General features: G+C 31.7%; 2 protein-coding genes across 2 annotated transcripts in view; both read left to right on the top strand.

Moving 5' to 3' along the window:
• The first annotated feature begins 3,680 nt into the window (after positions 1 to 3,680).
• On the top strand, positions 3,681 to 5,902 carry LOC101491594 (glucan endo-1,3-beta-glucosidase 14). The gene is made up of 3 exons (XM_004506125.4): positions 3,681 to 3,856; positions 3,975 to 5,002; positions 5,258 to 5,902. Exons 1-3 carry the CDS (start codon positions 3,787 to 3,789, stop codon positions 5,318 to 5,320), a joined length of 1,161 nt encoding a protein of 386 aa, XP_004506182.1. The 5' UTR covers positions 3,681 to 3,786; the 3' UTR covers positions 5,321 to 5,902.
• A 9,682-nt stretch (positions 5,903 to 15,584) lies between these two features.
• The window catches only part of LOC101491905 (DNA polymerase II subunit B4), a 2,546-nt gene continuing 2,292 nt past the window's right edge, over positions 15,585 to 15,838 (top strand). Inside the window, exon 1 of the mRNA XM_073370534.1 lies at positions 15,585 to 15,837. Within this exon, the coding sequence (XP_073226635.1) occupies positions 15,731 to 15,837 (107 nt within the window). The 5' untranslated portion in view covers positions 15,585 to 15,730. The remainder of the gene's footprint in view (position 15,838) is intronic.

Genomic DNA, 15,838 nt, shown 5'->3' with positions numbered 1-15,838 from the left:
TTTTGGTGATATTGATGAGTGTTTCGTGGAAAATGAATTTAACTCATTTATGTGTGGTTTTGAGGAAATGAAATTTGATGTGTTTGAGTGGTGGGTTGTGATAATTTTGTGGTTGTTGTGTTTGACGTGTTCATAATTAATATTTATAAATTTTGAGATGTGTTTGTGTGGATTTTGTGGAAAAATGAATTGATGTGATTTGGTGTGAATTGTGGATTGAATTTGAGAATATGTCTGAGTATGTTCTGTGTGGAATTTGAAAATCATTAGAGTTAAACGTGTATTAAAAATGGGGAATCTTTTAATATCTCTGTTTACTTAATGTTTGTAGTGAAAATTGTTAGAGTTAAACGAGTATTAAAAATGAGAATCTTTTAATATCTATGTTTACTTAATGATTGTCGTGAAATTTATTAGAGTTAAATGAGTATTAAAGTGAGTAATCTTTTAATATTTGCATTTACTCAACAATTGTCGTGGATAGAGTCAGAGTATGCTCATGTATTTCATAGTACATGGCGACCGGATGGGCCATGGTGATAGTGGTGATCGGATGGGCCATGAGATGATTCCATGTGATTTGTTGGTTCATCTTATACTTGCGGGGATTGTCGCGTGGTGTAAGGGCTGCGATAGACTGCACATTTTTGGTAAATCGTGCTGACCCGTGATAGGTGGCACCTCGGTAAATAGTACTTCGGCCTGTGATAGGCGATACATTTACGATTTACGTTTTTAGTAAATTGTGTTGGCCCGTGATAGGTGGCACCTCGGTAAATAGTACTTCGGCCTGTGAGAGACGGTACATTTACGATTTACGTTTTTAGTAAATCGTGCTGACCCGTGATAGGTAGCACCTCGGTAAATAGTACTTCGGCCTGTGATAGGCGGTACATTTACGATTTATATTTTTAGTAAATCGTGCTGACCCGTGATAGGTAGCACCTCGGTAAATAGTACTTCGTCTTGTGATAGGCGGTACATTTACGATTTACATTTTTAGTAAATCGTGTTGACCCGTGATAGGTGGCACATCGGTAAATAGTACTTCGGCCTGTGATAAGCGGTACATTTACGATTTACATTTTTAGTAAATCGTGCTGACCCGTGATAGGTGGCACCTTGGTAAATAGTACTTCGGCCTGTGATAGGCGGTACATTTACGATTTACGTTTTTAGTAAATCGTGATGACCCGTGATAGGTAGCACCTCGGTAAATAGTACTTCAGCATGTGATAGGCGGTACATTTACGATTTACGTTTTTGGTAAATCGTGTTGACCTGTGATAGGTGGCACCTCAGTAAATAGTACTTCGACATGTGATAGGCGGTGCATTTACGATTTACGTTTTTAGTAAATCGTGCTGACCCGTGATAGGTAGCAACTCAGTAATTTAGTACTTCGGCCTGTGATAGGCGGTACAATTATGATTTATGGCTCTTCGAGGAGGGTTTTCATTGGAATTCCGATTCCATGCATTTTGGCATATACGCATTGCATTAGGGTGCTTGGCACGCGAGTCGTGTTTGATTCAAGATTATGATTGAGTGTTTGAACTCAAGTTTTCGTGGTGATTGTGTTATAATTGCCAAGTGTGGATGTTGTGGATTTGTGTGTAAGTGTGATTGATTGCAAAACCTTTTCGAAACTCAAGTTGTCATGGTGATTGTGTTATAATTGCCAAGTGTGGATGTTGTGGAATTGTGTGTAAGTGTGATTGATTGCAAAACCATTTCGAAACTCAAGTTGTCGTGGTGATTGTGCTATAATTGCTAAGTGTGAATGTTTTGAAATTGTGTGTAACTGTGATTGATTGCAAAACCTTTTCGAAACTCAAGTTGTCATGGTGATTGGGCTATAATTGCTAAGTGTGATTGGTTGGATTTGTGTGTAAGTGTTGATTGATTTCAAAACCCTTTTAAAAGCTGAATTTTGTTGTTTTTTTGCTGTTGTCTGATGTGTATTCGAATACAGACGGTTGTATTCGAATACAGACATGCTGTTTTTGCTGCTGAATGCTGAAACAACCCTGTTTTTGCTGCTGAATACAGACGGTTGTATTCGAATACAACAGTGCTGTTTTGTTAAAAACTTCATTTTTCAACCTTGTTTATGCATGTTTGGCATATGGAAACCCTTTTAAGGTGCATGCTAAGTTGAAAGGTTATTTTGTGCATTTAAAAACTTAAATGTTATGTGTTAATTGTTAATTTCGGTTGGTGACCCTTTACAACTATTGTGGAAATTTGGGCTTTGCCATCAGATGAGAATCAGGACCATCCTACCGGTTAGTACCCTGTGGATGGGAATGTAGTTGGACACACATGATTGGAGCTATGTTAGGAGGATCTTGCAGGGCGTGTGAAGATCACTCTGGATGTATAGTTTTTTTGTAGAATGATCAGATTAGGTTGACGTATAGGGATTATATGTCTTTCTTTTGGGATGTGTTTATTTTAATTTGGAAGACTGTACCTATATCAATATTGTCAGCTTGACATTTTATTATTGATGTGGTCCATGTACCACTTTTTGATATGTAAATACTTTGGATTCGTATTTCAAAAATTATTTTGCTGCTTGTGAATTCTGTTGACTTATTTGTCGTTGTGTTACGACTTAAATATTTATCCAAAATTATTTCCTTATTTATTTCTTTGTTATTATGAATTTGTTTTGAAAAAAAAAAAATACACTCGCGCTGTTAAAAATCGGGGTGTTACATTACAGGAGACATTCCCCATACATCACTGTGAATCATCTCAAAACAAGTGGAAGCACAATGAGCATTAGACGGAAAAGGAAGTGTTTTACTTTTAGCCAATTTGCAAACAGAACATGGCATAGAGGCATTAGAAACAACATTTTTATTTCCCAACAAACCAGTTTTAACTAAATGAGACAAAACAACAGAGTTTGGATGACACAATTTTCTATGCCAATCATCATAAGAATTCAAAACATTATTACAAGCAAGAGATAAATGATTCGAAATAAATTGAAGTGGAAACAATCGTCCCACTTTAGGCCCCTTCACGATCACCTTCCTGGACACCTGCTCCTGCACAAGACAACCATCACGAGAAAAATTAACATTACAATTGTTGTCCACCAATTGTCCAATAGACAATAAATTGGAAGCAAGTCCAGGTGATACAAGCACATCCCGAAAATCATAGTTGATATCAAATAAGTCTAGCGCTATGCCACACTCTCAAATAAGTAGTATCAAAGCTTTGATTTAGCTTAGTGGGAGAGTGAGAGTGGGATCTTGATGTTTCGATCAAGTATAGGATGTGGGAACTCACATTTAAATGGTGGTAATCTCATATCAATTATGAATATTAAAGAGAAGTGTTATATTTAAAATGTTTTAAGAAATTTGATTGAAATGTGATATTTCAATCTCTTAATGATCCAGAATCATTTACCATTGTTATTTTCGAAGCTTCGCTCAACTGACCCTATTTATATACCACTGCTGAAATGATTCTTTTAAATAAAAAAAGTAGTTGTAATCAATACCATGTAATAGCAAATTGTGAAATAGGGTTGTAATCAATACCCTATTTATATACAGCATAGCTCTTAAAAATAGGGTTGTTCTACTCCTCTTTCTCGTCATTGAAATACATTATGATTAATTAATGAAGTAATTAATTAATATAAATACATCCAAGTCCATGTCATGATCACACGTTATGATGGGAAGCCGTGTAAGGTATCCAACCTTGCATCACCTCAATTTGTGTGCCTAGAAAAGAATTTGGCTACTATAGTCAAATATGATATCACTAATTATGTCAAACTCTTCCTTCTTCAAATTCCTTCTTTTCTTTCTTCTCACCATTTCAGGTTCTTTCTTATCTATCTTATGTTTACTTCTTATATATATTACTTCAAAGAATAATTTGTAATGAGTTATTTTTTTCTATTATAAACATTCTAATGTTTCTAAATATTTCATTTTCAGCTTCATTTGTTCAAATCCAAGGCCTATGTTTTGGAATAAACTATGGACAAATAGCCAACAATTTACCTTCACCATCAAGAGTAGCTATTCTTATAAAGTCAATGAATGTAACAAGAATCAAATTATATGATGCTGATCCAAATGTTCTACATGCTTTCTCCAAATCAAATGTTGAATTTGTCATAGGACTTGGAAATGAAGATCTTCAAAATATGACTGACCCTTCTAAAGCTCAAACATGGATTCAAAATCATGTTCTACCTTACCTTTCACAAACAAAAATAAATTGCATAACTATAGGAAATGAAGTGTTCAATACCAATGATACTCAATTAATGTTGAACCTTTTACCTTCAATGCAAAATGTCTACAATGCCCTTGTTAATCTTGGATTAGACCAAGAAATTAGTGTCACAACTCCTCATTCTTTCAACATTTTGTCAAATTCTTACCCTCCTTCATTAGGTTCTTTTAGACAAGATCTTATGCAATATATTCAACCACTTGTTGAATTTATATCTCAAATAAATTCATCCTTTTTTATTAATGCTTACCCTTTTTTTGCATACAAAGATAACCCTAGTGAGGTTAATTTAAACTATGTACTATTTGAACCAAATCAAGGTTTGGTTGATCCAAATACAAATTTACATTATGATAACATGTTGTATGCACAAATAGATGCTGTATATGCTGCAATTAAATTATTGGGCTATTTTAATATTGAAGTTAGGATTTCTGAGACAGGTTGGCCTTCAAAGGGTGACACTAATGAATTTGGAGCTACAATACAAAATGCAAAATTGTATAATGGAAATTTGCTTAGAAGAATTGAGGAAAAACAAGGGACACCTGGAAAACCTTTGGTTCCAATTGATGTATATGTTTTTGCACTTTTTAATGAAGATTTGAAGCCTGGTCCTACTTCTGAAAGAAACTATGGTCTTTATTATCCTGATGGTAGCCCTGTTTATAACATTGGATTGCAAGGTTATCTACCACAAATGGTTATTCCATCCAAATCTAATGTAATCAAAATTCTCATTTCCTTCTATATTTTTTTTTTATACTTTGATATTAGATTATGGTCCTCTTTCCATAAAAAGTTTCATTAAGAGCTTATGGTAAGTTTTTTTTTTTAAATAGCAAATGTTAATAATTAATTGTTAATTTTTTCAAGAAGTGTTTATGCTGATAATTAGGTTGGAATAGGTCTATAAATATTCCAATATAATAGTTTTTAATTTAATGCATCTAATGCTTCAATCTTACTTCTTATGCAGGTTTTGTCATTCAATTTTCTTGTATGTATAGTTACATACTTGATTTTGCTTGGGAGCTTTTAGGATCATGATCAGAGGAAGAGAGGGGTCAAAGGAAGCATAAGAAATTCTATAGAAAATTATTATTTTGCTATAGAAAATTATTTAAGGTGAGGAAATATTTAAATGGTCCCTGAAATTTTTTTTTTTTTCCATTTTTTTGATTTCCTTGCATTTTTTTTTTTTGGCAAGGTGATTAAAATGTTCTCCTTTATTGTTTCAGTATTTGTGAAACACCATGTGGATCATATGAATACTGAATCTATAGTGGAGTAAAAATGACTATATAGAAATTAGTTTTTGGTTCACAAGCTAGCTAATCCTACCCTCAAACATTTTAGGGATCCATTCGATTCTACTTATAAAATAACAAATTCAGAATTCAAATTTTAGATAGAATAATTTTTTATTAAACTTTACTTATCTATTCATTTCTTTAAAAACTAAAAAAAAAAGCAAAAAAAAAATAGAAATTATATGTTTGTGTAAGAAAGTTTAGTCTATCAGAGGATTAAAAGGGAAGGTTTATTTCATGCCACCACACCTTTATATTATTGTACAATTTAGAACATTTTGAAATAATTTAATTGGAAAATTTTGGAACCACATATTTTGGAAATGTACAAATAAAATTGTCAGTGGTCTAAAGCTATAGAAAAGTCCAAATGGGGTGCATAATGTTAAGGGGAAAAATAGCCCTCTCAATAGTTAGAACATCATGCTAGAAATTCAAACCCCACAAATTTTGTCCATGTTTGTCGACCTTATTTCAGATATATATATATATATATATATATATATGGCTCTCTTTTGTTATCAATAATTTTGCCCTTTTATTCCAAGATGATTTATTTTATTAAAAAAAAGTCATTTCAATTGTACTTGGGAATATTTTCCCTGCTGCCATGCATTTGTTATTATACATCTTCATAATTATTCATGTGCTATGTTTAAATCATAAGTGGGTATTAAGATTCTTTTATCATGGAAAATACACTCGTTTAAATTTGATTTGAATGCACTTTAATCTTTCTACATTGCTTCATTTACCATTTTTATTTATAAATGTCACAATATTTTTTTACATGTAAAAATTTGAGGTTAAAATTGAGTGATGAGATAAGTGAGATATTATTATGATAGGTAAGTTGCTAATGCGACACTGTCTAATTAGATTAAAATGCATCTATCTTTAATCTATGTCATCAAGTTAAATTTTGATGATATGAATAATATATGAATGAAGGATTGAATTTTGACTTAGTATAAGTTAAATTCATCCACTTGTTTTTTTGTTGATCACATGATAAGTACTATCATGAAGGATTGAGATTTGGAAGGAAAGAGTCACTATCAATATAGAGAGGCGATAGTAAATAAGATTCATGTACAGAAGGGTGAGGACAACACAAACAAACTCTTGTTGTCTTAATGGGATATTCACAAACACACATAGGATAAAAACAGGGACTCTCCTTCTGATTACAATATCAATTAACCTACCCATTATTGAAAGACAAATGAATCTTAAACGACAAATGCTACGGCAGAGTTGGTAGTAATTCACCGTAAACTAATATTTAAAAGTTATATGAAATTTTAAGGCGATCAACAGTAAGATCATCTTTATCTTTATGACTAAAAAAATTACTCGATCAATGTCAGTTTAATAAAAATAGTAGAAAATAAATGTGTTCTTCTAAACTCAAGTTGCAAGGTTAGAAGCTAGCATAATCTTTCTTGCATATGTATCTCATAAACTTATTAAACTTTTTCAAATGGATGTTAAAAGTGTTTTTTTAAATGGTTTTTTAAATGAGCAAGTGTATGTTTATCAACCTCCTGATTTCGAAGATCAAAAGAAATCAAATCATGTCTTTAAACTTACCAAAGCTCTGTATGAACTAAAACAAGCCCCTCGAGCCTGGTATAAAAGACTGAGTTCCTTCTTAATCAAAAATGGATTTTTCATCGGTAAAATTCACACAACACTTTTTAGAAAATTTGATAAAAATGATTTGCTCATTGTTGAAGTGTATGTTGATGACATCATCTTTGGATCAACTAATGAAAAATGTGTGAGAATATTTTAAATCTTATGCAAAGTAAATTTGAAATGAGCATGATGGGATAATTGAGATATTTTATCGGCTTATAAATTAAATAACATAAAGATAGAATTTTTATATCTTAAGAAAAATATATAAAAGATCTTCTGAAAAAATACAACATGAATGAAGCTAAAATGATGACAATTCTTATGCACCCATCCTCCGTTTTGGACAAAAATGAACAAGGACAATCCATTTCTAAAAAGGAATATAGTTGAATGATAGATTCATTGCTTTACTTAACTGCAAGTAGGTCATATATTATTTTTGCAGTAGTATTATGTGCTAGATTTTAATTTTTGTCTAAAGAATCTCATTTATCTATTGTAAAAAGAATTTTTTGTTATCTTGTTGGTACCACTGATCTTGGTCTTTGGTATAGCAAAGAAACACGTTTTGATCTTGTAGCCTACTATAATACTGATTATGTTAGGAATAAAATTGAAAGAAAAAACACAAGTGGTGTATGTTAGTTTATGGGAGAAGCCCTAATAAATTGGTCATGTAGATAGCAAAACAAAATTGTCTTATCAACTACTAAAGCTAAATATGTCTCACCTGCAAATTGTTGTTCTCAAGTCTTGTGGATCAAAAATCAACTTGAAGATTTCTCTATAAGTTATACAAATGTCCCAATTTATTGTGATAATACAAACGTTATAAATCTCTAAAAAAACCCATTCAACATTCAAGATCAAAATACATTGAAATAAAATATTATTTTATTATGGATCATGTTAACAAAAATGAGGTTGAATTAATCTTTGTTGACACCAAAAATCAACTTATTAACATCTTTACTAAACCTGTTATTGAAGAGAATTTTAATTTTATCATGGAGAAACTAAACATCATAAAAAATCCCTAAAAAATCCTTTGTAAAAAATAAACTAGATTGTTCTGGAAAAAAATGAAGAACGTTTTCATTCTCTCTTCCTCACATTAGTCTTCATTATATTTTAAAGAGAAGTTCAAAAGCTTCATTTTTAAGGAAAAAGTAAGGTCCTTTTTTTCTCTTCATTCAAAAAAAGATACTCTAGCCACATCATTACATATGCTCCTCCTTCCTAATACCTTTTGTTATCTCTCAATCACCTACTATTTTATACTCACGCTTGGCACTCCCTCATTCATCTCCTCCCAGAAAATGATTTCTCTTTCTTCTCATCCAAACCACTGTACTCTCATTTTGTCTAAACAATCTTTTTCTCTGTTTTTCGTTTTTCCCTTCTCTCTCAACAAATATGGCTCGCACCAATGCCTCTGCTCGAAAAAACCCAAAACCTAGAACTCCATCTCCATCTCTTTCTCCTTCTCGATCACTGTCTCCACCACCAAGACACACACCTCCAAAAATATCTTCGTCAAAAAAACCCTTTTCTGACTATCTCTTTTACATACGCTCTTCATTTTTAAGGAAAAAGTAACGGTCCTTTTTTCTCTTCATTCAAAAAGCGGTTACTCTAGCTACATCATTACATATGCTATTCCTTCCCAATAACTTTTGTCATCTCTCAATCACCCACTACTTTATACTCACGTGTGGCACTCCCACATTCATCTTTTCCCAGAAAACGGTTTCTCTTTCTTCTCATTCAAACCACTGTACTCTCATTTTTTTCTAAACAATCTTCTTCTCTCTTTTTCGTTCTTCCCTTCTCTCTCAACAAATATGGCTCGCACCAATGTCTCTGCTCGAAAAAACCCAAAACCTAGAACTCTATCTCCATCCCCATCTCCATATCCTTCTCCTTCTCGATCACCGTCTCCACCACCAAGACCCACACCTCCAGAAATATCTTCGTCAGAAAAACCCTTTTCTGACTATCTCTTTTCATCCCCGGAAGTTAGTCCACCACCTATTTCACTCTCCATCTCTCAAATGTATTTCCTCCTCTCTACTAATATAATCTCCCTAACACCAATGAAGTTCCTCAACATCTAAATGAAAATCTATGAAAACCAATATGATAAACCCTCATCCAAACGAAGATCGATGAGGATAATGGATGGAGTTGGAACCTCCCAAAAGTCCAAGAGTGTTGATACCACCATTTATACTATCTCCGATGATGACTCTGGTTGAAAGCTTCCACCAAAATCAACACAAAAAACTCCATTAAATTCTTCACAACCTTCTACTCCAACTCCAAAACCAACCACTTCACCAACAAAACTCGTCAAATGCATTCCTAAAAACCTAAACAGGTTCAAAAATCCAAATTCGTTCCAAAAAAAACTTACCAAATCACTTTTCAAATCAACAAAATCATCCTCCACCTTATCTCAATTTTTAGCAAAAAAAGAAAACTGAAAAAACCTAAACAGTTTTCCCACAAAACCAAAACCTTATAACGTTATCTACCTAATCCAAATCCATAAAAACAATCTTCATACAAATCTCAAACCATACAACATCCTTTAAAGATATTTTTTCTAGAATTCTTATATCAACTAAAGGGTCAACACTATTTGGGAAAGATTGGTACGCTGCCCTAAACATCAACAAATATATGGTTTTTAAAGAGCTTTTTATCATTGACTCCACAAACTATGTATCTACAGATTTGAAACCCCTTCCAAAAATCTTTAACAATATCAATTAACATTCAATCATTCCTCATCGTGGTAGCCATGAGTATGTATCCGATAACGATGCTCTAGTAATTTATCACCTTCTTTATTGTCAAAATATCAATCGTCCTTATATCATCATTTAAAACATGATTGCTTCCACCAATAGACATTACAAGAGAAATATTGTTCTTTACGGTATAGTTCTCATATATTTTTTTAGATATTTCACGGTCTCCTTCTCCAATGAAAAATCAACCATCAAAATCTCAAAAAATTCCTTCAAAAATATTTCACACATGAAGAAAGATCTGTCCATTCCACCAACTCTAAACATCCATCAAAATCAAACTCATTTCTCTTTTGGAAGCAACAAAAGAAAATGTTATGAGAGAAAAACATTCTTGAATCCAAACTCTCAAGACTTTGGAATCAACATTCCTCGAGAACGTTCTCCATTTCAACAGAACACTCTTCCTTTTACTACTGCTCAATCTGATTCCACCCTTCTTAAGTTTAATCCCATTTTTGGTATACCAACCCCTCACATGTCTCCAGCTTTTGTCTCACCCAAAAACACTATATCCTCTCTGTTTTGAATTAACCAATACCTGGCTTTTCCAGATATAGATCTTCATTGCCCCTCTGTCCCTCAGGTTCGGTCCATGTTAGGTATTTTTCCCACAGTTGACTCAACTTTTGCCATATTCTCTTCCTTCTGCACTGTTGTAGCTCCTTCTCTAGGACAACCCTCTTCAACTCCTCAAAAGGATGAAGACTCTCGTCCTTTAAAACGGTAAAAAAATCAAGAAGAGTACCTCGAAAACTTCTAAGGACATACCCAATATTTTTACAGCTCTTCAAACTATCATTGATAGACATGCCCATCAAGATATGCATAATGCGATCTAAAGGGAATGGATGGTCACTCAGCTCGCGCCCAATTTAGGCCTTGAACCACCATTTCCTAACCCACCTTGAACCTTCCCTGATATTCCCAGGCCTTCCATATCTTTTTCTTCTAAGGGATTGTTTCCATCTTTGTTGTTTTAACATATGTCTTCTCTCATTGTTGCTCCCACACCTTTTTTTTGTTGTTATAAAGGGGAGAACTAGTTATTAGATTTTAGAAGTAATTTTGATCTAAATATGTACTTCTATGTTTTTTTTTTTTTGAACTATATGTATGAACCATCTTTTAATTAATGAAAAAAGATATATTTTGGTTCAAAGTTATCTATTATTTAATGCACAAATTAAGGGGCGGCTTTTAAAAAAAATACCTTAGATAATATCATCATAATCAAAATTAAAAATTTAATTAATATATTTGTCATCATAAAAAATGAAGAGATTGTTGAGGCAAAATCATAAAATAATGTTTTGAAGATTATCAAACAAAGTTAATTAATTTCTAAATTGTGATTCTAAAATTGTGTTGCTATTTAATGTGTGCTTTTGAGTGTGCTATTCAAAGATAGATAATCATATAAAACAACACATGATCATTATGGTATATACAAGATCATTTGGGTTCTTAAGAACAACAGTCTGGACAAACTAAGATCATTCTGATTTTTTACAGCATTAGTTTGATCAAACCAAGATAACCCTGATTTGCAAAAGCATGCGTCTTATTATACAAAATCATTCTGGACAATTTGTTTTAAAGATAAAAATGAAATGAATCAATTACAGATCTTAAGTAAATCAAATATCAAGGAAACTCAGAACCATGATCAAGCACAAAAGTTTAAAAGAAACAAAACAACATCAAGAACCATAACAAGATCAATTTCTAGTTTGATTGCTTATGAACAGGTACAACTAGGATAAAGAGGACACCAATGATACACCTCTGCAAAAAGACAACTTGTGTACAAAGCATAATCACTAACACTAAACAGCTGTCAAATGATCTCAATCACAATACTCACTCAAAATATAAACGAAGAATGTTCTGGTTATAAAGCAGGAACGTTCTGGATAAAATAGAACACATGTCTATTAAAATATCAATCTGAACAACTAGATTAATAACGGCTATATGAGTTGTCATCAACCTTCACCGCACTTATAAGAAGAACCTCAAGGTGAAGACAACAACAAGAGTTTCAAATGCATTAATTAATCACTTAAATAATCATACTTGAAAAATGAAAGCTCTTCAATCAAGCAAAAGCTCAAGTTCTCTCTCACTAGATTCAAGGATCTTTTTATTGAGTTTTCTGCTAAAATCAAGGTCAAACAAGTGTTGAGTAGATTCCGATCCATCAACCTTCTTTCATAATTTCATTAGAAACTCAAGACTATTTTCTTAAAGATACTTTGAGTGGTTTGTAGTAATTATTTTTGTAAGTAAAAGGTATCAAGTAAAAACATTTTATGGATTGAAAGGTAATCAAGAAAGTTTGTGTGAAGTCAAGAACATTCTTGCGTAAAGCACATTAGTGGAAAAACTCACAAATTCTGAGGACTGGACGTAGCTCATCTTGGGTGAACCAAGATACATTTTCATATGATTCTCTTATCTTTATCTTCAATTATTTCTCACTCACAAGCACTAATCACGTAGAAATAATCTTTGTATTTAATTTTTACTAACCAACAACGTTCTGCATTTTTGTCTTGAAACCAAGATTAATCTTGAATTAATTTAAATTAAAAACATAAATTAATTTTTAAAAGAGGATAACAATATATAAAGGCGATATACTATTTTGCATCAAATTCAATACTTTTTATATTTAATAACAATATATAAACATGTTAGCACAATAGAAAAATGGACATGGAAATAAGGAATTAGACTGAGGCGAAAGAGTTGAGTCTTGCTTGATCAGCCAAACATTATTTGATTTTCTTAAGTCAAATATAGTTTAAAATTGGCGTGAAATGATGATTTGAACTTATAGCAACCAAATTATCTATCTTTTTTAAAATCATATTTTTGGAAAACATCAAAAGACAAGGGAATGAGAAAGTGGCAACTATTTTCTAAGAACCATAAGTTAAGAAAGAATCGTTAAGGCATCCAGACAATAAACCAAGTCGAACAAAGTGGACATTGCAGCACAAACAAGGATCACTCACGATCTCATAATGCACGAAGATAGTTGACTAAGGCGGTTAAAGCACAATCTTTAGATGGCCAAGAGTCACGAGTGATGATAGGACTTTTGATTTGACATTCTATAAATAAATATCATTATAACTATCAATTTAAAGGAATAATCGATCAATCAAGCAAGCAAAATATATATTTAATTTACACGTAAATATGTTTATTTAATTTGTAATTAGTAGACGTTTCTCATCACTCAACTTAGCTAATTCCACGAAAAAACTTTACACGCCACACATAGTTGATAGACACTTGTTGAGAGATTTTAGCAAATTTTGCGACGAACTTGTTGGCCACACAATTGAAAATTGTATCTAATCATAGGCCATCATTGAAAAATTAATGTGAAAGAGAAAACTAAAGAATTATGTCAATAGAAAAAGAGGTTTGACTTTTAGAGAAAATGAATGTCGTCGTCTTAATTATTAGATAGAAAGCTTAGAGATCCTTGTAAACACCACGTACCAACGTTCTAAGTAGTGTTTTATATATTTTTACTTAAATGTAATTTTAATCCTCTCGTTCGTTCTAGTAAATCTACAATTTTAATTCATCCATTTTTTATTTAGTAATTTTAATTTCTTTATTTTTTTAAAATTTTAAGTAGTCTCCAAACAACTATAGTCCGTTGATTTAAAAATACACACACATTGTCAAAACTCAATTAAAGTAGTATTAATTATGATACATTGAAAATACGTGTGTATCGTAAGACTTCTATGTTGCATTAAATGATATAGCCGCTACACAATGCATGTGCATAGGTGTGCCCCATTTTCCCTAAAGTATATGGGAAATTGCCATATTTAATTGTTGTTATTATTGTTCTCTTTATAAAATTGTGAAGTGTGAGAAGTAGTTGATATTGATAGTTCCTCGAGTACATTGGAAATACAAGGCACAAGTTTAGACATATATTGAGTGCAATTGTATTAAATGATCATGTGGTTACGTCTTTTCGATGTTCTATGAGCATTCTTGATAGATTTTAGGAATCTACGAAGTAGCAATTGTATTATTCAAGATGCATTTGATTCATCTTTCAATAATCAAGGTGTTATAATGATATGAAGCACACAAAGCATGTGTAGACATGTGATATCTTTTTGATTTTCCATATCTATGAAATTATATTGAAAATTATAAATAATATTTATTTTAAAATGTTTTATTTTCTTCTAAAGTAACACTTATTATAAAATAAAGGAAATAATACGCAAAACACAATGTAAGTAATTTGCTGCACCATACAAAGTTTGTACTCAACCTATGTGTAAACGTGTGTTACCTATTCCTAAGCTTATATAGGGAGCTACAAATATCTTTTTTTTATTAATAAAAATACATTCATTAATAGCAACAGGTGAAGCCCAAATCAATACAATGGTACTTTACAAGAGTTGGGGGGCCTGTAAGTGTGATCATTTTATTCTATAATTTAACAATGCCAAATAAGCAATTGAATTCCTTGGCGTCAATTCCTCCTCTTAGCAAGGAAACAACACTTATGCTAATTGTTTTAGCACCCAAACCTATGAGTCTATGTAAGTTGATGTTACTATACTATAATGCAATTATTGTATTTATGTGCATGCTTCATTTTGGTAATATCATATTTCTCGGATCTCTAATATAGAACTATAACTTACATCCATTCAATCAACTCGAATAGGCTACATGCAATACAATAAACATTTAATGATTAGCTCCTCAATCACTACATTCGGCTAATCCATTTATGAATTTAATCACTTCCGCAAGCAAATAACAGTGAAGACTAATAGCATATTAAATCAGATAAGTTTTCCAATATATATATATACCATTGTTAATTTATATATCATTAGAATCTCATTATCACTCATATTAACGTTGTTATTAACTTTTCTTCATAAGATCCATTTGAAACATATCATTTACAATTCATTGCAACGTTTAACAACCACCATGTTGCATATTTTTTGTGGAGCACGAGTATATCTCTAGTTAGTACTTAATGTTGATAGTTCATAAACTCAAATCATGTGCCATCTTTTTATAGTTGTAGTTTCGAAACCCTTAGTTATATTTTTTAATCGATTTTTATTAATAGAACAATGATTCAATTATTAAAATTGACTCATTTAAAATTAGAAGTTGGTAATGTGATTGAGTTTATTATTGATATTATAATCACAAATGATTGATGATGAATGTTTATATAATATTAATCATTTATTTGATCATTAATAATTAATATTACTCATTTTATTTTAATGAGTTGTTGATTTTAGATAACAGAATCTTCAATCATTACATTATTTGTAAAAAAAACTTTATTTTTTATAAATAAGGTAAAAAAACAAATAATAACCTTATTTGCAATGAAATTTTTTATTGTATTATTGCTTTTGCAGTATGTAAATTTTTTCAGTAAAAATTATGTTTGGCGTATATATCACCGGTGAAACGGCAGTTAATAAATGAAAAAGACTCAAAAGTTGAAGCTGAAAGTGATGATAATGGCGGGAAAACAAACATAATTTTTAGTCAAAAATAATAATACAAACAGACCCTAATTCCACTCCCAATTTTAACCCTAATTTCAATCCCAATTAAAAATCAGAAATCGAAAAGGTGAAGACAATGGCAGAGGCAGAGGAACTACCCAAAACTATCGTACGCCGTGTGGTGAAGGATAAGCTTTCTACTTGCTCCGAAGACGGCGATATTGCCGTTCACAAAGACGCTCTT

The sequence above is a fragment of the Cicer arietinum genome, chromosome 6, assembly GCF_000331145.2.
Source record: "Cicer arietinum cultivar CDC Frontier isolate Library 1 chromosome 6, Cicar.CDCFrontier_v2.0, whole genome shotgun sequence".
Taxonomy (NCBI): Eukaryota; Viridiplantae; Streptophyta; class Magnoliopsida; order Fabales; family Fabaceae; genus Cicer; species Cicer arietinum.
Note: the sequence above shows the minus strand (reverse complement) of the source record. Positions and strands in the feature narration are given on the sequence as shown.